The sequence below is a fragment of the Bombus terrestris genome, chromosome 9, assembly GCF_910591885.1.
Source record: "Bombus terrestris chromosome 9, iyBomTerr1.2, whole genome shotgun sequence".
Classification (NCBI taxonomy): domain Eukaryota; kingdom Metazoa; phylum Arthropoda; class Insecta; order Hymenoptera; family Apidae; genus Bombus; species Bombus terrestris.
This window is the reverse complement of record NC_063277.1, coordinates 12,734,007-12,754,194: the sequence shown is the minus strand read 5'-3', so window position 1 is coordinate 12,754,194 and position 20,188 is coordinate 12,734,007. Positions and strand designations below refer to the sequence as shown.

At 28.1% G+C, this 20,188-nt stretch overlaps 6 protein-coding genes across 15 annotated transcripts; 2 read left to right on the top strand and 4 right to left on the bottom strand.

The window, feature by feature from the left end:
- Positions 1–18: 18 nt before the first annotated feature.
- Positions 19–5,078, bottom strand: LOC100647150 (alanine--tRNA ligase, cytoplasmic). Of its 3 annotated transcripts, none has more exons than XM_012311714.3 (15): positions 4,940–5,078; positions 4,561–4,754; positions 4,288–4,476; positions 4,064–4,209; positions 3,739–3,930; positions 3,388–3,678; positions 3,184–3,293; positions 2,823–3,097; positions 2,416–2,739; positions 2,083–2,341; positions 1,729–1,981; positions 1,384–1,648; positions 1,027–1,311; positions 770–947; positions 19–692 (listed from the first exon to the last, which is right to left on the bottom strand). In XM_012311714.3, the coding sequence occupies exons 2-15, from the start codon at positions 4,702–4,704 to the stop codon at positions 19–21; spliced, it is 3,585 nt and encodes a 1,194-aa protein (XP_012167104.1). In that variant the 5' UTR covers positions 4,705–4,754; positions 4,940–5,078. The 3 variants fall into 3 exon arrangements, with proteins under 3 accessions (XP_012167104.1, XP_003397717.1, XP_048264818.1); XM_003397669.4 differs by having other exon boundaries at positions 19–689; XM_048408861.1 differs by lacking the exons at positions 4,561–4,754; positions 4,940–5,078 and having other exon boundaries at positions 4,317–4,445.
- Positions 4,989–6,394, top strand: LOC100652164 (probable 28S ribosomal protein S25, mitochondrial). 3 transcript variants are annotated; one of them, XM_012311713.3, is made up of 5 exons: positions 4,989–5,130; positions 5,203–5,301; positions 5,436–5,659; positions 5,736–5,842; positions 6,070–6,394. In XM_012311713.3, exons 3-5 carry the CDS (start codon positions 5,523–5,525, stop codon positions 6,336–6,338), a joined length of 513 nt encoding a protein of 170 aa, XP_012167103.1. In that variant the 5' UTR covers positions 4,989–5,130; positions 5,203–5,301; positions 5,436–5,522; the 3' UTR covers positions 6,339–6,394. The 3 variants fall into 3 exon arrangements, with proteins under 3 accessions (XP_012167103.1, XP_048264826.1, XP_003397757.1); XM_048408869.1 differs by having other exon boundaries at positions 5,203–5,307; XM_003397709.4 differs by having other exon boundaries at positions 5,120–5,301.
- Positions 6,395–6,497: 103 nt separating this feature from the next.
- On the bottom strand, positions 6,498–8,224 carry LOC100652044 (probable RNA-binding protein 18). 2 transcript variants are annotated; one of them, XM_012311717.3, is made up of 5 exons: positions 7,938–8,224; positions 7,723–7,820; positions 7,387–7,600; positions 7,157–7,233; positions 6,498–7,074 (listed from the first exon to the last, which is right to left on the bottom strand). In XM_012311717.3, exons 1-5 carry the CDS (start codon positions 7,947–7,949, stop codon positions 6,858–6,860), a joined length of 618 nt encoding a protein of 205 aa, XP_012167107.1. In that variant the 5' UTR covers positions 7,950–8,224; the 3' UTR covers positions 6,498–6,857. The 2 variants fall into 2 exon arrangements, with proteins under 2 accessions (XP_012167107.1, XP_003397756.1); XM_003397708.4 differs by having other exon boundaries at positions 7,387–7,573.
- A 93-nt stretch (positions 8,225–8,317) lies between these two features.
- LOC100642253 (succinate--hydroxymethylglutarate CoA-transferase) lies at positions 8,318–10,506 on the top strand. Its single transcript, XM_020864649.2, has 3 exons — positions 8,318–8,672; positions 8,740–10,024; positions 10,091–10,506. Exons 2-3 carry the CDS (start codon positions 8,966–8,968, stop codon positions 10,319–10,321), a joined length of 1,290 nt encoding a protein of 429 aa, XP_020720308.1. The 5' UTR covers positions 8,318–8,672; positions 8,740–8,965; the 3' UTR covers positions 10,322–10,506.
- A 742-nt stretch (positions 10,507–11,248) lies between these two features.
- On the bottom strand, positions 11,249–16,308 carry LOC100652284 (F-box/WD repeat-containing protein 5). 2 transcript variants are annotated; one of them, XM_020864648.2, is made up of 10 exons: positions 16,290–16,308; positions 15,285–15,615; positions 14,958–15,115; positions 14,694–14,871; positions 14,417–14,609; positions 14,112–14,333; positions 13,834–14,009; positions 13,431–13,761; positions 13,134–13,346; positions 11,249–13,055 (listed from the first exon to the last, which is right to left on the bottom strand). In XM_020864648.2, exons 2-10 carry the CDS (start codon positions 15,574–15,576, stop codon positions 12,788–12,790), a joined length of 2,031 nt encoding a protein of 676 aa, XP_020720307.1. In that variant the 5' UTR covers positions 15,577–15,615; positions 16,290–16,308; the 3' UTR covers positions 11,249–12,787. The 2 variants fall into 2 exon arrangements, with proteins under 2 accessions (XP_020720307.1, XP_003397758.1); XM_003397710.4 differs by lacking the exon at positions 16,290–16,308 and having other exon boundaries at positions 15,285–15,688.
- Positions 16,309–16,972: 664 nt separating this feature from the next.
- Positions 16,973–20,120, bottom strand: LOC100642372 (male-specific lethal 3 homolog). Of its 4 annotated transcripts, none has more exons than XM_012311724.3 (11): positions 20,043–20,120; positions 19,624–19,731; positions 19,488–19,556; positions 19,298–19,407; positions 18,999–19,182; positions 18,729–18,914; positions 18,327–18,631; positions 17,953–18,162; positions 17,680–17,873; positions 17,520–17,604; positions 16,973–17,433 (listed from the first exon to the last, which is right to left on the bottom strand). In XM_012311724.3, exons 1-11 carry the CDS (start codon positions 20,103–20,105, stop codon positions 17,346–17,348), a joined length of 1,602 nt encoding a protein of 533 aa, XP_012167114.2. In that variant the 5' UTR covers positions 20,106–20,120; the 3' UTR covers positions 16,973–17,345. The 4 variants fall into 4 exon arrangements, with proteins under 4 accessions (XP_012167114.2, XP_048264819.1, XP_048264820.1 ...); XM_048408862.1 differs by having other exon boundaries at positions 17,680–17,843; XM_048408863.1 differs by lacking the exon at positions 20,043–20,120 and adding an exon at positions 19,816–20,036.
- Positions 20,121–20,188: the final 68 nt, after the last annotated feature.

Genomic DNA, 20,188 nt, shown 5'->3' with positions numbered 1-20,188 from the left:
CAAAAATAATATTTAATATCAATTAACAGATTTTTCACAAATCTTAAAGTTTTTTATTATACTAGCTACTTCCGACTGATTTAAGATAGTGAAAAACCATCTGTTTAGATTTGTATACTGCTTTCTAGCTGCCGGATCTAATACATGTTCGTACAACGGCATTAAGGCAGTGAAAACAGCAATATCTGCAAGACTAATTCGTTCTCCCACTAAATAAGTTTTTGTCAATAGTATATTATTTAGTTTCTTTAAAGAAGATAGAACATCTTCTTTAGATGTTTTAATATTTGTCTTCACATTATTTGAAACATTTTTTGAAAGATATGGCACAATCCATCCAAGTACTGCTGGCAAAATATGATTATCTGCATAACTTAACCATTGTAAAACTTCACTGAATGTGAAAGCATTGCTCGAACATCTTAATTGATCACTGGATAAATAAAACGCGATCGCACTACTATCAGACAACACAACATCATTTCCTTCTAGCTTAATACATTTGGATGTGTCATCATTTTTATGTTGTGATGTAGTTAATTCTATATCGCTATATTTAGCGACTATTTGCGTACGATAATATTTGATACTTCCAATATCACTGGAAAGTACCAATTTCTTTTTTAAAGTTTTAGAACATACAGATTTTTTGCTACTTTTCAATTGATCATGATTTTCATTTACAATATCTTCTGAAAACATGTTTTAAGTTCAGATACTTTCAGTCTATATGACATATTAATGTGATGTATAGTAAATTAGTTCCTACCTACTATTCCAAGCTTCGAGTTAGCAAAATTTTTAGCAGTGTGTACCAACTTAGTTACGCATGATATATTCGTACCCGAAGCCTGAGCAGATTCAGATTTTCCACCACCTTTCCCTTCCATGAGTGAAACAATTTCTTGAATCCATTCATTTGCTTTTAATCCTTTATTTATAGCAGACTATTGTATTTTATAAAACATAATAAAAGTATTATTTTTATATTAATTAGCTTATTTGGCTACACGCATCTGATCTTACCTTAGATACTGCGCTAAGAGCAAAAATTTTTTTAGCATCAGGGTCGACACTTATAAGTAATGCGCTTGTCTCTGGAGATATAGCTTTTATTTTTTTAAGGGCTGAATCTAAAGCTTTTGTGTTACTATATGCTTGTAATACTTCAACTAATACTAAACATCCAATATTTTGTTGAATTATTTCTTGAATAGTATCTACTACTGCATTGACTATTGCGATTTTAGCTACACGCTCTTTATCGTCGAGTGCCTTTCTTAAATCTTTTAACATTTTACGCATTTTATCCTATATTTAAATAAACACGTTTATGATGGTTACAAAATGAACTATACAAAAATGTGTATGTATAAAATGTACCTTTTTCCAACTTGAAATAGTAGCATGTGAAACATCATCTGTTAATTCAATTATTTCTTTTATGTGTTCTTTTATATTTATACCACCTTTATCAGCTACTATAGTTGCTTGAAGTTGGTCTAAATGATTTTGTAATATAGATGCTTTCTTCTGAGCTTTTGTTGCTTCAGGGCCTGTTAGAGCTACTATACGCCTAATACCTTTAGCAATAGCCTCTTCACTGGCTATAACAAAATCTCCAATATGTTCTGTACAATGTAAATGCCTAAAAACAATTAAAACTATATAATTAAAAAATTTTTACAACCTTTATTGTATATTATTGAAAATATTAAATATATTTACGTTCCACCACAAAATTCTACGCTAGTTTGTAATGCAGCACTACTTAAAGGATCTTTTTCTAAATCCTCAACTGGTACACCTATACTAACAACTCTTACAGGATCAGGATATGTTTCTTCAAACATAGCACGTAATCCTTGAATAGTTTTTGCTAGTGCTAAATTACTTTCTTTAGCATAAATCTTCTTATTTCCTTTTATCATATTACTTGTAATTTCCTCTACTTTTCTTACTTGTTCTGCAGTCATTGCTCCTATAAAGAGAGATGTTTGGAATATATGTATAGATTTTTTTAAGCATTTTAAAATATATTTTACATTCTGTGTGGTCTTTATTATTATTTTTTTAACAAACCTTTATTTGTAAAATCAAAACGAAGACGGTCAGGTGCAACTAAAGAACCCTTCTGATCAACTTCTGTGCCCAACACTTTACGAAGAGCATGATTAAGAGCATGAGTTGCAGTGTGATTGCTCATTATAAGTCTCCTTCGTGTAGTATCTATGTTCAAAAAAACTTTATCGCCCTTTTTCAATTTTCCTTGACCTACAGTTCCAATGTGTAAAACGTAACCACCTCTTACTTGAACATTTTTTATACGAACTTCGGTATCCTAGAAAGATAAAGATAGTTATCTTTAATAATTATGCGTAAATACATGTAAATTTAGGTATGGTAATTATTTACATCATCATCGATCTTCACTAAAAATCCTTCATCGTATATTTGTCCACCCTGCTCTGCATAGAAGTTAGTTTGATCTAACAAAATTCCAACTTCTTCTCCTGATGATACTTCATCGACGAAAGTCTTTGCACGTCTAACAGCAATAACAGTACCAGTACATGGAACAAATTCATATTCTTCATATAATTTATTATTTACAACGCTGTAATTATATTTCGGCAAGTCGTTTGTTGGTTTAATTCCTTTATTTTGTAATTCAGTAATTGCATGAACATCCAAATTAATTTGATCATCTACTCCACCACTTTTACTTTGGGAAATAAGCTGAGATAAATTAAATAATTATAATTATTTTACCAATAATACATTCTGAATTATTGCAGCAAAGTACTTGACATATCTAGTACCTGAGCTTGCTTTTTTGCTTCTTCATAACCGATTATATCTACTTTTAAACCTTTCTCTTCAGCCATAAGTTGTGTTAAATCAACCGGAAAACCATATGTGTCGTATAGACGCCATGCAACATCGCCTGGGAGAACATTTGATGATTCTAATTTTGCTATAGTACGATTTAATAAATTACGACCACGCGATAAAGTCTTGAGAAATTGAATTTCTTCTTCATTAATGACATCAATTATATACTGTGGCTCTTTTCTCACTTCTGGAAAGATGTCACCTATATTCCCATAAAAAAGTAATTTTTAATATAAAATATATCATAAATAATATAAAAAACTTAAAAATCAAGCTGAAGGTACTTACCAAGAATATTTACCACAACATTCACCAATGACCCAAAAAAACCAGGTTTAGCATTCAATTTTTCAGTTGCATAACGTACAGCACGCCTCAAAATTCTTCTTAGTACATATCTAGAGTTTCATTAATGATACAATTTATATGTTGGAATATGATCAAAATACATAATTTAAGAAGACATGGATACATAAATTTAATAAAACACACCCTCTACCAGTATTATCAGGTACACCTCCATCTGCAAGAGCAATTGTAATAGTTCTTGCATGGTCAGCCAAAACTCTATACGCCATATCTATTCCATCTTCATCTTCCATGCCTACCCTTCCTCGATAAGGTGGTGCTCCTGTACCTTCTTGTATTGCATCAAAAAGTGGTACAAATAAATCTGTATCATAATTTGCTCTTTTATTTTGTATAACTGACACTAATCTTTCTAAACCCAGACCACAATCAATGTGTTTTTTTGGTAACAGTTTCAAACTTCCATCAGTTTCTCTAAAATAATATACGACATTAGAGAAATAAAGCTTACTTTTATTATTATAAGTTACTTACCTATTAAATTGTATAAATACAAGATTCCAAATCTCCAAAACATCTGGATCATCTTGATTTACTAAATCAGCTGCTTCCCTATTGCCAATACGATCATAATGGATTTCACTACAAGGTCCACATGGACCTGTTTCTCCCATTTCCCAGAAATTATCTTTCATATTTCCTGGTAATACATGACTGGGAGATACACTAAGAAAGTAAAATAAGTGTTTATAATGTCCTTTTATAAAAGCTATGCTAGTAATATTTGATACAATAGAAACTAAATATAGTAATACTACTACTAAATATTAAGAACTAAATATAATAAATATCTAATTACCCTAAAGAAAGCCAGATTTGTTTGCATTCTTCATCAGATTTTAAATTATTTTTTTCATCACCTCCAAAATAAGTTACATACAGTCGATCTGCTGATAACTTTAACTTAACAGTTAGAAATTCCCAAGCCCAAGTACAAATCTCTTTCTAAAGAATCAGTCATATATGTAAAAATTGCAATAACTATTTTTCAATAAATCATGCATTACATAATTAGTGTATTACTTTAAAATAATCTCCAAAAGACCAATTACCCATCATTTCAAAAAATGTATGATGGTAAACATCTTTTCCAACATCATCTAGATCATTATGTTTTCCTCCAGCTCTAATACATTTTTGACTGTTAACAGCTCTCATTAGCTTTGCCATATCACTATTAGGATCCACTGTTCCCAGAAATATTGGTTTAAACTAAAAATGATCAAAATAAACAAATGAATGAAAGATATATTTTAACAACTGGAGATAATAATATCTTTATTAAATATATTATACCTGGTTCATTCCAGCATTTGTAAATAATAATGTAGGATCATCATGTGGTATTGTAGAACTGGAATGCACGTATTCGTGATTCTTACTTTTAAAAAAATCAATATAAGCTTGGCGAATTTGCTTAGCACTCATCATTGCAGTCATACTGATCTATTCTTTCTCACTTCTTTATTTCTATTTCTTCACTTTTACTTCTAAAATTAAATAATATATAATACTCATAAAGTAATTTGAACATATGGAGGCAGTTTATATTGTTTATTTAAATAAAGCGAAATATTCAAGTAATAAATATTAATTAAAAAACTAAAATTTATATTGACATCGTAATATCATAAGATTATGAAATATAAACAAGGGGCACAATCTGTAAACTTACTCGAGACTAAATACGGAAGTTTATACCAAAGCAGTGAGCTTTACAAAAACTGAAGATAAGGTATTTCAAAAGAGAAAGGAAAAGATATTTGCACCATATGCGAGTCGTACCGGCACCAGATTGTATCATGACCGTAACTTCAGTTCTTTGACTGCATTAACGGTTAAATCATCCACAACCACATATACATAGTATATATTCCAATGAATGATAAGACTACCATAAATATATAAATAAAGATATATAACCAAAAATTTTTTTAGATTGTATCACCGTAATATTCATATACGTGATTTGAAGGAGGACTTATAAAATATTACTATAGTAGAAGAGTAAACATTATTAACCTTTGTTAAGGGACGGTAAACGTAAATCAAAAATACTTTTCTTATTAAAAATATTTATTAATTGTATATTTAAACTATTTCATATATCTTACTTAAGTGGAATGTAAAATATTAATAAAATAATTATATCTAAAACTATTTTATTTTAGGTCATATTTAATATATATGCATATAAAAAAGAGACAATAAAGGATTAAATTATTGTTTTACACGTGTTTAATTAACAAGTAGTAAAAATGCCGTTTATGATTGGTAGAGCACCTATACGAAGAACATTAAACTATTTAAATTCTGGCAAATTAATTTTAAAAGATGAAATACAAATATTTTCTGTTAATTATAATACACATGGAGAACATCATAATGGCGCTAGGTAAGTCTTACATTATTTTCATAAAACTATATGGAAAATAATTAAAATATTTATAACAAGTTTGATTTATATTTAGGCAGTTTGTACTTTGGCATTTATCACAACTTCAATATAAAAATCCTAACGTTCAGATTATCACTTTTAAAAATATGACACCGACACCTTTTATAAAATGTTATTATGGTATGTTATGTGGTAAAAACTTTTATATATATATACACATATATGGTTTTAATTAAAATTATTTGAATGTCAGTTTAAAAATAATAATTTAATAGTTTTTTTGTAGTGTATATTTTTAGGTGAATTTTTTATTCTAACATTAAAAAATTTATAGATATTAATAAACACATTTCACATTTTTAAAAATATTGGATTCAAAAAATTATTTTTTTCTTAATTTTATACAGAGAATGGAAACACTATGTTAATTGATGTAGATGGCAAATCTAAAGAAGATATATTACATCATCTTCAAAATGTAATTTGTAAATCACTGAAAGTTCAGAAGGAAGAAAGTGTATTGAAAAAAAAGATAGATAATCCTGCTAATTTTGGTGTTGGCTGTGCTAGAAGCTGTATGTGTGTAATACCTGGTCAAATACCATGTCCTGCTGTAATACCTCTGCCATATCACATGCGTGGAAAATATATAAGGAAGCAAAATACAGAAATATAATTTTGCTTTAATGAGTGCATTATGGTTAAAATAAAACTTATTATAGCAAAAAAAAACGTTTAGTATCATGTTTATTTAATTTTGGTAATTAATAGCTTTTTGTTTCTACTTAATATTAAATAAAAAATGATCATGTTTTGCATTACAATAAAACATGTATTTAAAGTATATATTTGTTTATTATATAAAAAGATATTATAGATTATGAAAATACGTGTACATTGATGTACATATTAAGCATTACATTGTTAGTGAATTAAGATACTTCTGTATCTAATGTGCAATCGCATCACTGTAGGAATCATGTTGATAGTAAAAAAAGAGATTAAAAAAGACTAACTAAAAAATATAAGACTTTATAATAAAAAAAATTGACTTAATACAGAGACATTACTTAAAGAGAAATTATAAATAATATAAATATGCCAACTATACGCAGTCATGGAACAAATGTTAATTAATAAAAATGAATTGATTATCTTTAATTATAACACTATAAATGAAAAAAAATAATTTAAATTATCTTCTTGGTTTATGACGGTTATATGGCTTATTATTGTGATAATGATTGCTTCGATTATGATAACGGGTTGACGTGGACGGTTTTGGATTTTCTGGCTTTTGATACAATTGTATTACAGGTGATCCATTTAAAGGCTTATTTAACTCAAATTCTTCTTTTGATTCTCTCATTAGTTTCAATTTTGCTTCTATGGCTTGAATTGCTGTTTCACGACTATTAAGAAAATTATAGTAACATTTAATAATAGACATTAAAATGTACATTTATCTTAATATATTTATAAACATAAACTTACCTAATTCTTTTATCTTCTTTCTTAGCTCCAGCTAAAGCAGGTATATCTATTTTTGGTTTTGGCTTATCCATATCAGACTTAAAAGGAAGAAATGCTGTTAATATTGTAATACTCAGTTTACAACACAATGTTAATTTGTAAACTTAATATATTTAAAGATTTTAATATCTTTTTTTTTAGCAAGAAACTTGTAAAGATCAATATTTCAATAACACTATTTTAATAATTACCTCTGTCACACTGTGTGCCCATCTCACAATGATGTTTTTTGATCCTACTTTTAAATTATGTAAAGCATCTTTGGCTGTCTTAGCATCTTGAATAGTTTTGTACGTAACAAATGCATAACCTCTAGGTTGACCAGCTTGTGGACCTGATCGATGAAACAAGAGGTCGAACTTTTCGATCGTTCCATGTCTTTGGACAAGTTTTAGGAGTTGGTACCAGTTAACAGATAAAGAGTTAGTTTTTTCAGATATTTTCATCACACAAAAAAATTATATTACTTTCAAATAAAACTATCATGTTAAGAAAGTATGGTTTGATTAATCTGAGTAAATACTTACTCATTAATCCTTAAATCTAAATTGCCCACCCACAATCTCCTATCTTCCACATGATTTGATTTTATGGGTTCTAATGGCAAAGGAACTTTGGTAACTGGCTAAAAATAAATAAAATTGTGATTATTAAAATATTATCATACATATACTTCAAATTACTTAATTAGACTCAAGTGTAATAGTATAACCTATTTACAATTTGAGAAATCAAGTTTTACCTCCATATTCATAGTGTCTTAAAAGATATTACATTAATCGAAGAAATCTTAATCGTCAATATTGACTTCGAAATGTATTTTTCTGTAAAATTGGGCATTAGACTTCAAGTATTTATATGAAATCGTACAAATGTATCGACAACACATACATTCGCTTTACGGCAGTTTAGCAAAATTGTTCATCTCTACGGATGATAGTTACAAGTATTACGACATATTTATTTGCAGAATAATTGAAATATATTATACGGATATATATCGATATTTATAACGCATATCAAGGGCTCTATTATCTTTAACAATATTTCATCGTAGTAAATTGTTCTGTTATTTTCGAATTTAATATATGATGTTCAAGATTATTTTTAATACATATTTCCAACTATAATAACGAATGAATAAATATGAGTAAACTATAGCACAAAAACATATGTGCAAATCATGTTATTTATGATATACGAATGAAGAAAATTTTGTTATTTTTAAATATATATTATAAATAGAAATAGTAAACAAACTGTAGTAGTTCTAAACATGGCGTCGTTTTTGTTAGATTACGAATGATGACAGTACGAAGTAACCGCAATATCGACTCTGATTAAATTATATTTCTTTCTGTGCAAATTCGTACAAAATACATCCCAAATGGAGAGATCAGTAACATCTGAGCAAACAGTTACTCAAATACAAACAGAAACTGTTTTAGAAACAAATGTCACAGATTCTGCATCTCAGGTATGCTTAGTTCTATTATGAATACCTACGTCATTATTTCAATCTGATAATGAATTCAATGTGATAGGAATTGTTTGAATCTAAAAAAAGATAGTTTTTCATATGTCTATGACATATCAGATACAGTACAAGTGATAAGTGTTATCAGTGCAAAAGTGTTATGTTAACAATACCACACAGTTCAATTTTTTTGGTGATCTTAGTTAATAGTTCAGTGAAATTGTATATATATTTATAGTAGTGAATAATAAAAATTCTTTGCAAAATCAACTACTATTTCTAAAAAGCACACAATGTCTGCTTTCATGTTCAAATGGATAAAAAGAAAGCATTTACTTAATATATATAACATCAAAAATCAAAGGCATACATGTACAAGTATTGCAGATAATAAATCACCCTTGTCTGGAATTCGTGTTTTGGATTTGACTCGAATTATTGCTGGACCATATTGTACCATGATTCTTGGTGATCTTGGTGCTGAAATCTTGAAAATTGAAAAACCAGGTAGCGGAGATGAAGCACGAAAATGGGGTCCACCATTTATAGAAGGAACTGAAGAAGCAACTTATTTTCTTTCTGTTAATAGAAACAAAAAAAGTATATGTATTGATCTCAAGGAAGGTAGAGATGTAATTTATGAATTGGCAAAGAAATCTGATATATTAGTGGAAAATTATGTCCCAGGGAAATTAAAAAATATAGGTTTAGGGTATGAAGATATCTCTAAAGTAGCTCCTCATCTTATATACTGCTCTTTGACTGGTTATGGATATGAAGGACCTTACACAAATAGACCAGGATATGATGTGATTGCTGCTTCTATAGGAGGCTTGTTACATATAACAGGTCCAAAAGATGGGTCACCATGTAAAGTTGGAGTAGCAGTAACTGATTTAGCAACAGGTTTATATGCCCATGGTGCAATCCTAGCAGCATTATATCAGAGAATGAAAACCAATAAAGGACAGTGGATTCAATGTAATTTATTATCAACACAAGTTGCTAGTTTAATCAACATTGGATCAAACTATTTAAATAGTGGTAAAGAAGGAGTACGTTGGGGTTCAGAACATGAAAGTATTGTACCTTATGAAGCTTTTCATACAAAGGATGGTTATATGACTGTAGGAACAGGCAGTGATGCGCAGTTCTTAGATTTACTTAAAAGAATGCAATTATTAAAATTGTCTAAAATAGATAAGTATAAAAATAATGAAGCTAGAGTGAAAAATAGAAATGAATTATTACCTATTCTTAGAGAAAAGTTTAGAACAAAAACTAATAAAGAATGGGAAATTGTTTTTAAAGGTGCTTTATTCCCTTATGGTCCAATAAATACAATAAGACAGGTATAAAGTCATAAATGTTGTGCTAAAATAACTTGAAAATAGTCTTTATACAAAAGAATTTTATAGGTTTTTGAAGATCCTCATATAAAACACATAAAATTGGTGCAAGAAATGGAACATTCTACAGGGAAGAAAATTAAAGTTGTTGGTCCTGCTGTAACATATAGTTATGCCACGAATAAAGTTCGAACTGCTCCTCCTATGATGGGCCAACATACTACTGAAATATTAAAAAATATTTTAAACTATACTGATGATAAAATACAGACCTTAAAAAAAGCCAAGATTGTGCAATGAAGAAATGTTTTTTATTTAAAAAAGATACAAGATATTTTTTAGAATGTATTAATATATATATATAATAGCTTAATAATTTAAGCCTGAAAAAAACTTTTATAAAATAATTTAATTATATAATTTTAATATAACTATTGTTTACTATAAAATTAATGTATTCAAGTTAATATAAATCTTCTAAAATATATTTGTAAATAAACATTTATTACACTCCTTACCAATATGTATACATATAAGTGTAGAAAATAGAAAATATTTCATTCATTTCTGTTCTGTTTTAGGATGTACCAACTGTTCGATTATGTCTTAGAAAACCAAGATCAAATAAGAAAGTTCAATGGACTCAAGGCACAGTGGATAATGAACATATGAATAAAAAGAAATCTAAATGTGAAATTTTGTGTTATCTAAAATTTAACACAATATTATTAACATAATTATATTCATGTATAAATGTATAATATATATGATATTGTAGGTTGTTGTATCTACGAAAAGCCAAGAAGTTTTGGTGAAAGTAGTTCTGAAGATAGTGATGATGAATGCGAACATTGCCATGGACATAAAGATGCCCACAAAAAGATTCCACGTCATAATGCAGAAACATCTAAAGAAGTATCTCCTACTCCAGGTAATTTTATCAAGTAAAATTATAAAGAAAATCATATAAATTGTATAATATAGGGAAACTGTTTATAAATTATTATGCATTTTTTTGCAGAATCAGTAGTAAATGCATCTATATAAATATATTGATGACATAAATAATTTCTTTAAATGGAAAGATATCCTGTTTGAATTAGAGTTGCATAGAAGGGAAAATTAGGTGATTTTGGATACAATTTCATATGGTGTCAAATATATAATAATATGTATATTAATATATAGTTCTATATTTTATAGGATATTCAAAATATCAAGGAAATATCAGTTCAAAATACAGTTATATTATTATTATCCCTATTACTAATGTTGATATTTTTAAATAAATATTGTAAGTTACACTCGCAATACTTATATTCTTAATAATAAGAGCATTGGTAAGGCACATCATTTAAAAGAGAGAAAAGGAAAATATAAACTTTTATTAGTAGCATGGTTAATCGCTGTTACTTGATTTAATGTTTATATAGCATATGATTGAAAATGAATTTATCAATGACAGTGGTCACTAAATAACTCAAAAGCAAAAATATATACATTATTTCGTTGAACATAGTAGAATTAATTATAATTTTTATATTACTTAATTTAGATTATGCATACCACCTTGTAGCTTCTCGATAGTTGTAAAGTAATTTAGACATGAATTGCAAAAATATTATTGAAAGTATTGTAAAAGATTATTAATAGATTTAAAATTCTTAACGAAATAATTATAACGTTTAATATAAATTTCAACGATTCTTGAATAGTTTTTGATTATATATTGTATACCTATTACACATATATCTCTTGCTCTAATATAATAATTGGACAGATATACATATATGTTAAATATTTATGATAGGAAATAATACCTTTAAATTATTTTTTTGCTATAATAATATTTGCATATATGTATTTCTTTGTGATTGAAATACCTTCATTTTGGATAGTTTTATATTACATCATAATGGGTATTAAAATGTAGATTTTATTCTAATTTAAAGTAAATTCCTAGCTGAGAATATATTAATTATAAATAGTTGTTTGTACAGTTCTGATAATACACTGTTTGTACATATGTATATAAAACAATAAAAAATTTTCCTTTTTTTATTCTTTTTTATATACACGAAACTATTGTAACATTTAATTTTTTGTTACTTTTTAATGAAAACAGTGTTAGCAATTGCTAATTATACATATTAAACACTTGTGTACCATCAAAGCTTATTCTAAACTAATTTAAAGATATCAGTCAGAAAATTATTTAAACACGAAATATTGTCAATTAAAATATGTCATGAAAGTTTAGAAGAGTCTTACTCTCATACTTTGTAAATGTTTAAAAATATACAACCTATCTCTGAAGGTAATTAATCCTTAAGTACATACGGAGTCAGATAGAAACTGGAAAACAGTAAAATCACAAGAACAGATCAACTCCGTGATACCTAGCAGCTTTCGATTTTTTTATAAAACAAATTATAAATATTTCAATTTCAATAAACGCCATTGTAAAAGAGAAATAAATCTTTCTTTAGTTATTAAAAATATGTAGTGTCGTATAAATAAAATATGTGCAATATTGTATATTATATAGCTTAATTGTTAAAACAATATGTAAACATCTATAGATCATATTTGTAAATATGTAACCATTTATGTTCTTTATCCTAATTTCATTGAAAATAGAATTTGTAAATTCATATAGAGATATTAATATATTACAAATTGAAATAGAAGATAGAAGTAATGTAATTTGATGTATCTTTCAAAACTCTAAACAGAAATTTAAATTGGGAACTTAATAGTCTTTAGTCAATCTACGTTACAACTACTTTTTCGAAACTTTCGCCTATTACGTACTTCCATACCTCTACGAAAAGAATCTTCGTTTAGTCCCAGTGAACGAACTACAGCTCGACTACGCCAAACTTTAACAGTATAGTCATCACTAGTTGTAACTAACATTTCAGGATCACGTGGATTGAAAGCAACAGAATTAACAATATCAGAATGAGGAAACTTGGCTAAACATATTCCATAATGTCTGTCCCAGAGATAGCCATGTTCATCTTCGGCACCGCTAATAATTATAATTTAGAATTAACAGATCAAACTCAAACGGAATTAACATTAAAATAAAATATTTTAATAAATTTACCTTGCTACATATTCATTGCACACATCCAGAAAAATAAAGAAACATTCATTGTTTGGTGTATATGCCTTATGAGCTCTTAGCATGGTACCAATTTGTTTTAATGTTACTAAATCAATTACATGTATATCGATTTCTTGAGCTATTGGAGGAGGTTGTAATGGATTTGTGATAACATAACCTTGTGGCCATGGTCTTGTATTTACATACAAATATCTAATGACAAACACACATAATACGTTATTTATAATAAAAAATAAAAATATATATAAATTTATACTTATAACATAAATGACCAACCTATGATCTGGAGAAAGTCCCATTCCTATAATGTGTCCATGCAAATCAATTAAGTGATCTACTTTATCAAATTGATCAGCTACAGATTCATAATTCAACCAATTGATAAAAAATGCGTAAGAATTCTGTCTTCCTCGTTCTCTTTCTCTTTGTGCTATTCTTTCACCTAAAGACGGTCCTGGATCTAATCGTGTAGGAAACTTTACATTTTTTATTCTCTTGAAACCCACTTGATGCGGTGTGTAAGTTTTGGATCCAGTTGTAAAAATAAGATATTTTTCACAATTATTTGATAACTCGTCATTATCACCTTCTTCCGTATTAGACGATTCTATCCGTAAAATACCATTAAATTTATATATAAAAATATTACTATCATTAACTTGTAATAAGTTTCACTTACCTCCAGATTCATTCTCTTCATCCCACTGAGAATTGTCGCTTTCTTTATCATTTTCCTGTGCTTTTTTCTCCATTTCTACTTGTCTATATTCCTGATTATATTGTATAGGATTAGCATATTCAAAACCATCACCAAGTCTCTTCCAATTCATAAATCCACCTTCCAATGTACTATATCTATTTGTACATGCTTTGGTTAATCATATCAATTGTTTTCAATACATATCTTTAAATTAAGAAATGTGTAAATGAGAAATGTATCTTGCTGAATTAGCTTACTGTAATCTGGATGATGCATGATGAAGGACAACTGGTTCTTCTTTTAAATTGTCACTAGAAGATGTAGATGAAATATCTTTATGGCTTGGTGGATTTCCCCTTTCTTCTTTAACATTGGAAGATGAAGGCTGATTTTCTTGCTCTTTAGATTCAGTTTGTTCAGGTGTTAAACAATTAGCTACCATTATTGCTCGAACTGATGAAGCATTACCATTGTAAAATCTAAAATATATAAAATATCTGTGTATATTTATGGCTAAAAAATCGTTTTCATACTATAAAAAGTTATTTGTCATATATGATACCTAAACAGTTGTGTCATAATAGGCACATGTTCACTAGATGTCTCTTGATTTGCCTTATTAAGCCATACGAGACTAGTACTAACTAAATGTGCCAACCAGCATAAATGTCCACTTAAAAGGTAATGTTCACTGTACCATGTTCCAAATATGTCATAAGGTTTATTTATTACCCTACATTGAAGACCAAAGCCAGCTGTGACAAACAAAATTAAATTATTACTAATGATATATTTTCTTTGTTATTAACTCTAAAATATAAGTAATTTGATATCCTTACGTGCTAATCTAAATACTGCTATTTCACCCGTAGTGGTCAGAGGTGTTCCAGAGTTTACACCAGAAACAAGTAACAAAGTATCTGAAGAATTGAATTCCGAAAACTGTGTATATTTCCAATTAAATGTTTTCATATCATGAAGGTACTTTACACTAACAGGATATTGACTTTTCCAAACCTAGGATAAATTACACAACAGATCTTAAGTTTTTGAACATAAAACACAAACAGGAATTAAATAATTACAAAATAGAAATAACTCACAAAGATGTATCCATCTTTTGAACAAGTGGCAAACATCTTTCCATTATGCGAGAAGCTAACATGTAAGACTTGGTGAGAATGTTCTTTAAGTATCTCCGTTTCTAAGAGTGGTGTATGATACGTTAAACGTTTAAATTCTCCTAACCAAGATGTTTTCCCTATAAAATACCTACTATATTAAATTGGAAACAAAGGAATATAAATAAATATTAGTATTAAAAATGATTTCCAATTATACTGCATAATTCGTACGTTTTTATTTTTAATCCTATGAAAATCGTGTTTATTGCTATGTTGAATAATTTATAAATATACAATAAAGTTAACCTGGCATAATGCCGATGTCTGGATCTATTTTATATGTCTGATAGAGCAGATCTTTCCAAAGAAATTCGTCGCGCGAAACTCTGTGCCATGATTTGCATACTTCTCCAGCGATTGTCAACTCCCTTGGCGTTAGATATTGAAAAATATTCAAGAGTATGGAATCCGGCATATAATACCAGACCTCATTTCTTTCGGAGCTTTCAGACAAACGATTGTTTCTCTCTTCCACTTTAATTGCATCTCCATTTGTATTTTCCTGATTTTGCTGTGTGACACTCTCGTCGATGTCCATATCGAAACACAGTCCTTTATTTACTAGAACAGCTGATACCTATCAGTAACACTGTTGTAATGTGAACGGTTCCGAGAACGTACGAGTTTGACCGAGATCGAAAAACGATCGCGTTCAAGCGGTACACAGGAGGGTATTTGTATGTAGGTGATATGCTTTAAAATAGTTTTAATTGCTTTAGAACCACAAGAAAAATACTTTCAATATAAAGAATGAAAGAAGTAATTTTTTGATGAAGTATTAATAATATTAAAATAATTATTAATATATAGTATTTAATAGTATTAATTAACACATTGACTGTCACGCAAATTTTATAAAGTGGCTATAAAATATATTTGTACACCACTATATTTATTATTTCATTTATATATTATTATGATTAATCAGATTAGATTATAATAAATTTCTTATCATTTAGTACCATATTTTACGGGAAATAAGAATATGTACCAGTACATTTCGTAGTTGTAATTTTGCTTTACAATGGAGTTACAATGTACTGCGCCATAACATTTAATTTTCACAAAATATCATTATATTTGCACATTTTTTTGTTATTATAATCATGCACATGGTTAAAGATTTGTCAGTCCATGAAATTGATCATGTTTTAATCATTCTAAAAAATTTAGTAATATGGATCACTAATGACCATCGTGACAGCCGATGTGTTAAAAAATGTTCTTAAAATATATATTTTATATACATACTTATCAAAAGTCCCATTTACTTATTGCGTAAGAAAATAATAAATTGTCTCGATTAAATATAAAAGTAATTTTTGACTAATTTTTCAATGTAAATATTGCGTACCGGATGTTTGCAAATAACAAGCGTAACATAAGTTGAAACGTTTGAAAATTGTTGCAATGATAATATGAAATTAAATTTTTTGATAGCATATTCTAAATCTGGCAATAGATGATATAGCTTGTATCGTTAGAAATAGGAATAAGCGTTCCATACTGTTTTCTTTTTTAAAACTGGTCCTCGAATAACTATAGTACTATAGATATCGCGCGCACGAGCACACATAATATTTTCTATAGCGAAATAATACGTATGTAAAAATGTGAAGAGTATTGGTGTATGAGGTATTTTTTAAAAATAATAGTTGAGAAATGTATATGTACTTACCAAGTTGTATGATACATGAATTATACAAGTAATAATTATATTCACAATTATATACTATTTTCATTGAATTTGTTAGCTAAAAATGAATATCAATTTTATTTCTTTACAGTAAAAAATCAATAGGAGAAAATAGGTTATGTTTAAATTAAAATTATTTATTAGTAAATTAAATTATTTATAAATAGTTGATTCTCTGTATTAATAAATATCACTGGCATACAAATGTTAGTGATATGAATATTAAATCACACATTGATATTTTATCAAAAGTATTTTATTAAAAAAAAATTATAAATATAATCTTTTGTAATATATACTTTTTATCCTAATAAGTTTCAAAATTTCATTTACACTTTTACCACAACATCTAATTTACAAGGTCTTTTACTTCATACACATAACTGTGGTCTGTTGTTTGTATTGTTAACATAAATGGATTTATAAGCTAAAATTTCATTATGGAAGGCATATAAGAAAGCATTTTGTTAATTAATACAAAAGAGTTTATCACTTATACCAAATTCATAAACATACATCTTTGATATACATCTTATGTAATACGTTCATAATGTATACACAATCGATTTGTAAACGAATATAAAGCAAGTATGCTGCTTATTCCTATTATGTTAAGAATTACTTGCTTGAGACATTAATTGGCTTTCCACTTGCATATAAAATTGTTCTCCAAACCATTCTCTGTGCATTTCTAAATGGCTACAACATTAAAGACATAATTTTGTTAGTCACATGAAAAAAAACAAAAATATTTAAAAAATAAATAAATAAGTATATATATATACCTAAGAAACATATCCAAATATTTCAGTAGGACCTTTAGCTTTTTATGTGGTATGTCTGTTAATTGAAGTAAGTCTGGCAACTTAACTAAAAAAAAAAAAAAAAGATTTATTTTTATTTTATTTTTTATTTAGATATATTTGATAAAAATATTTTACATACCAAATAGTCGTGTTAAGTGAATGGCACCATAATATGTGGAAGGATTTGGAGGACCTTCGGGTTTCGCAAATTCAGGCATTAATCTCCATTTGTTCGATTGTTGAAGCAAAGCATTGACTTGCACAGATGTAACAGGTGGTATTCGTAACGTTACACCGCGTGGGCTAGAACAACGAGAACTTGTACTTGCAATACTAAAAAAAAAGAACTCATCAATTTCGTAATCGTATAAGTGATACAAAAATGATTTGTTTCCGTAAAAATTTAACTCACCTCGATAAATTTCCTGTATCTTGTTTAATTTCTTCGTATGACCTCAATTGTTTATTTTCATCGATAGAACTCACTCTGTATGATCTTAATCTTCGTTTAGAGTTTGCTACCACTTTCGACGTATCTATTTCTTGATCGTGTTCTTGAAATGGTGGTAAATGAGCATACTCGGTATCTTCGTATTCTTCTTTAACTAAAACTTCTGAGTTTCTGAAAATTATATTAACCACAATAATTAAACTGCTTTTATAAGAAATATTTTTTATTTTTCTAATATTAGACAAAACATTTTAAATGATAAAATACGCGAGACATCCAATTATGAGAGATTACAAGAGATTTAATTTCCAATAAATTAAAATATTAAAACTTACTCAATTGGTTCTTCTTTCACAAGAGTTGGATGCTCAGTATATAAGAAAGAAGACTTTAAATTACAATATTGTTCTTGTTCTTGTCTATATAAAAGGAGATCGTGTAATGTAAAATCGAAATATATACGTAATCCATCAGCAACTTCTCTGCATATGTTTATTTCGTTAATTGTTTTTTCTATTGTATTATTCGTTTTGTTCCTTTGTGGCTTTTCTGGAATGTTTGTTAATTGTGTTGTCGTAAAGTGTTGAACCCAGGATTCTAAAATATTTGCAATAGTAGGTTGTGCAGGGAGAACAGCTAGCTAAAATTCATATTATTTTTTGTTACTTTCAAATTTTAGATTGCACTTTTTTGATCGTAGTCATATTGTAATTTTTAAAAATGTGTGAAAACAATACCTTATTTTTATTAGTTATCAAGTCGTAATCTTGGTCCAAAATCCTTCTTAAAGTAGTGCCTATATCAAGATCAATTCCTGGTTTTACACTGGCACCGGATTGACTACCTCCACCACTGTCTTCATCATCGCTTGTTTCACCAACATAATCTGAACTACTTTCTGTATCTTCTTCAGTAATGACTTCCTTTAACAATGAAGATAAATATCTCTGTCAGACATAATATAAATAAATTTGTTGCAAATATTTGGATAAATATACAAATAATACCTCGGTATCATAATCGGCATGCTGTCCTGAACTGCCATCTTCTGATGATCCAGTTGTTGCAGATGTTGCTCTGCTACCACCACTTCTTGCCCTTCGTCTTGGTTCTTGATTTTCAGTTTCATTTAAACGTTCGGATAATTTATGACTTCTTTTCTTGCGTTCCCTTCGATACAGATATGCTCCTCTGTTTGTCATTTTATTCACATATGAATAAATAAAAAGAAATTTTATTATAATAAATTGTTTTTCATAGAAGTGAAGTAAATATTTATTTCATTAACAAGCAATTTCATACATACAATTGCAATTGTGCTTTCTGTGCTAAATCTCGTTGAAGTTGGCGATTTTCTTCTGTGTCTTTCAATACATATTCCTCTGTCACACAACGATCCCATGAAGAGTTCCAACCCTATTATTTTATATGAGAATTTCATTTAAAATATAAATATAGAAGTAAGATAATGTTTCACACAAGTATTTATTATTTACCTGGAAATGTATCAGATACTCAACAGCTTTACGTCCCCTTTGATCTTTGTTAACTATAACATCAAGTACCTAAAATTATAAGTTATTAAATAACAAAAACTTTGTGTATTTATTGCCTTGTATTTTCAAAATATACCTTAGAATCGTATAATACTTTTGCTTTCGTAGGATCAGGTTCATAACAAAGGACTTTTTCACCGTCACAAAATTTAAATTTTGGCCCTCGAGTAGAAACCATTTCTTCCTATTGAATAGGTCTAAATCACAAATCTTTTTCGTAAATAATCGAATAACAACGCGGTAACAAAGTTGTATTGTTTAGACTAACATAACCTCAAACTTGTTACATTCAAATGTAAAATAACCAACCATACAGAAATTTCTGGACCAAATCACGTAAAACCTTTTATTTGATTTTATTAATAATTATTAAATGTATTGGATTTTCACATGATATATTATAAATATCGTGTGAACGAAAGTTTATGTTTAAGTCTTCCGGTATTAAAATCGTTTATACAACTGTATCGTTGTAACTGTTTATACACAGCTAACCTTACTTGAGTTCAGATTGAAACACAAAGTTCCATTTGAAATAATTTTTGATCTGTGACGCATCAAACATGGAAGTGACGAATATATGTAAGGATGGTTTATATATATTCATATTGCAATGGAAACTCACCATATCTATCGATATC

What these genes read in the sequence shown, in the direction of transcription:
- LOC100652164 (XM_012311713.3), top strand. Translation starts at nt 5,523, where the DNA reads ATGCCGTTTATGATTGGTAGAGCACCTATACGAAGAACATTAAACTAT. An exon ending in GAACATCATAATGGCGCTAG is followed by an intron (nt 5,660 to 5,735) that starts GTAAGTCTTACA and finishes ATTTATATTTAG; the next exon opens with GCAGTTTGTACTTTGGCATT. An exon ending in TTTTATAAAATGTTATTATG is followed by an intron (nt 5,843 to 6,069) that starts GTATGTTATGTG and finishes AATTTTATACAG; the next exon opens with AGAATGGAAACACTATGTTA.
- LOC100647150 (XM_012311714.3), bottom strand. Translation starts at nt 4,704, where the DNA reads ATGACTGCAATGATGAGTGCTAAGCAAATTCGCCAAGCTTATATTGAT. An exon ending in GTAGAATTTTGTGGTGGAAC is followed by an intron (nt 1,649 to 1,728) that starts GTAAATATATTT and finishes AATTGTTTTTAG; the next exon opens with GCATTTACATTGTACAGAAC. An exon ending in CTATTTCAAGTTGGAAAAAG is followed by an intron (nt 1,312 to 1,383) that starts GTACATTTTATA and finishes ATTTAAATATAG; the next exon opens with GATAAAATGCGTAAAATGTT.
- LOC100652044 (XM_012311717.3), bottom strand. An exon ending in TTAGATTTAAGGATTAATGA is followed by an intron (nt 7,601 to 7,722) that starts GTAAGTATTTAC and finishes ATCTGTTAACTG; the next exon opens with GTACCAACTCCTAAAACTTG. An exon ending in GGGCACACAGTGTGACAGAG is followed by an intron (nt 7,234 to 7,386) that starts GTAATTATTAAA and finishes CTTCCTTTTAAG; the next exon opens with TCTGATATGGATAAGCCAAA.
- LOC100642372 (XM_012311724.3), bottom strand. Translation starts at nt 20,105, where the DNA reads ATGCGTCACAGATCAAAAATTATTTCAAATGGAACTTTGTGTTTCAAT. An exon ending in CAGAAAGCACAATTGCAATT is followed by an intron (nt 19,183 to 19,297) that starts GTATGTATGAAA and finishes AATGACAAACAG; the next exon opens with AGGAGCATATCTGTATCGAA. An exon ending in TCACTTAACACGACTATTTG is followed by an intron (nt 17,605 to 17,679) that starts GTATGTAAAATA and finishes TTTTTTTTTTAG; the next exon opens with TTAAGTTGCCAGACTTACTT.
- LOC100652284 (XM_020864648.2), bottom strand. Translation starts at nt 15,576, where the DNA reads ATGGACATCGACGAGAGTGTCACACAGCAAAATCAGGAAAATACAAAT. An exon ending in CAAAAGATGGATACATCTTT is followed by an intron (nt 14,872 to 14,957) that starts GTGAGTTATTTC and finishes AATTTATCCTAG; the next exon opens with GTTTGGAAAAGTCAATATCC. An exon ending in GGACTTTCTCCAGATCATAG is followed by an intron (nt 13,347 to 13,430) that starts GTTGGTCATTTA and finishes GTTTGTCATTAG; the next exon opens with ATATTTGTATGTAAATACAA.
- LOC100642253 (XM_020864649.2), top strand. Translation starts at nt 8,966, where the DNA reads ATGTCTGCTTTCATGTTCAAATGGATAAAAAGAAAGCATTTACTTAAT. An exon ending in CAATAAATACAATAAGACAG is followed by an intron (nt 10,025 to 10,090) that starts GTATAAAGTCAT and finishes AGAATTTTATAG; the next exon opens with GTTTTTGAAGATCCTCATAT.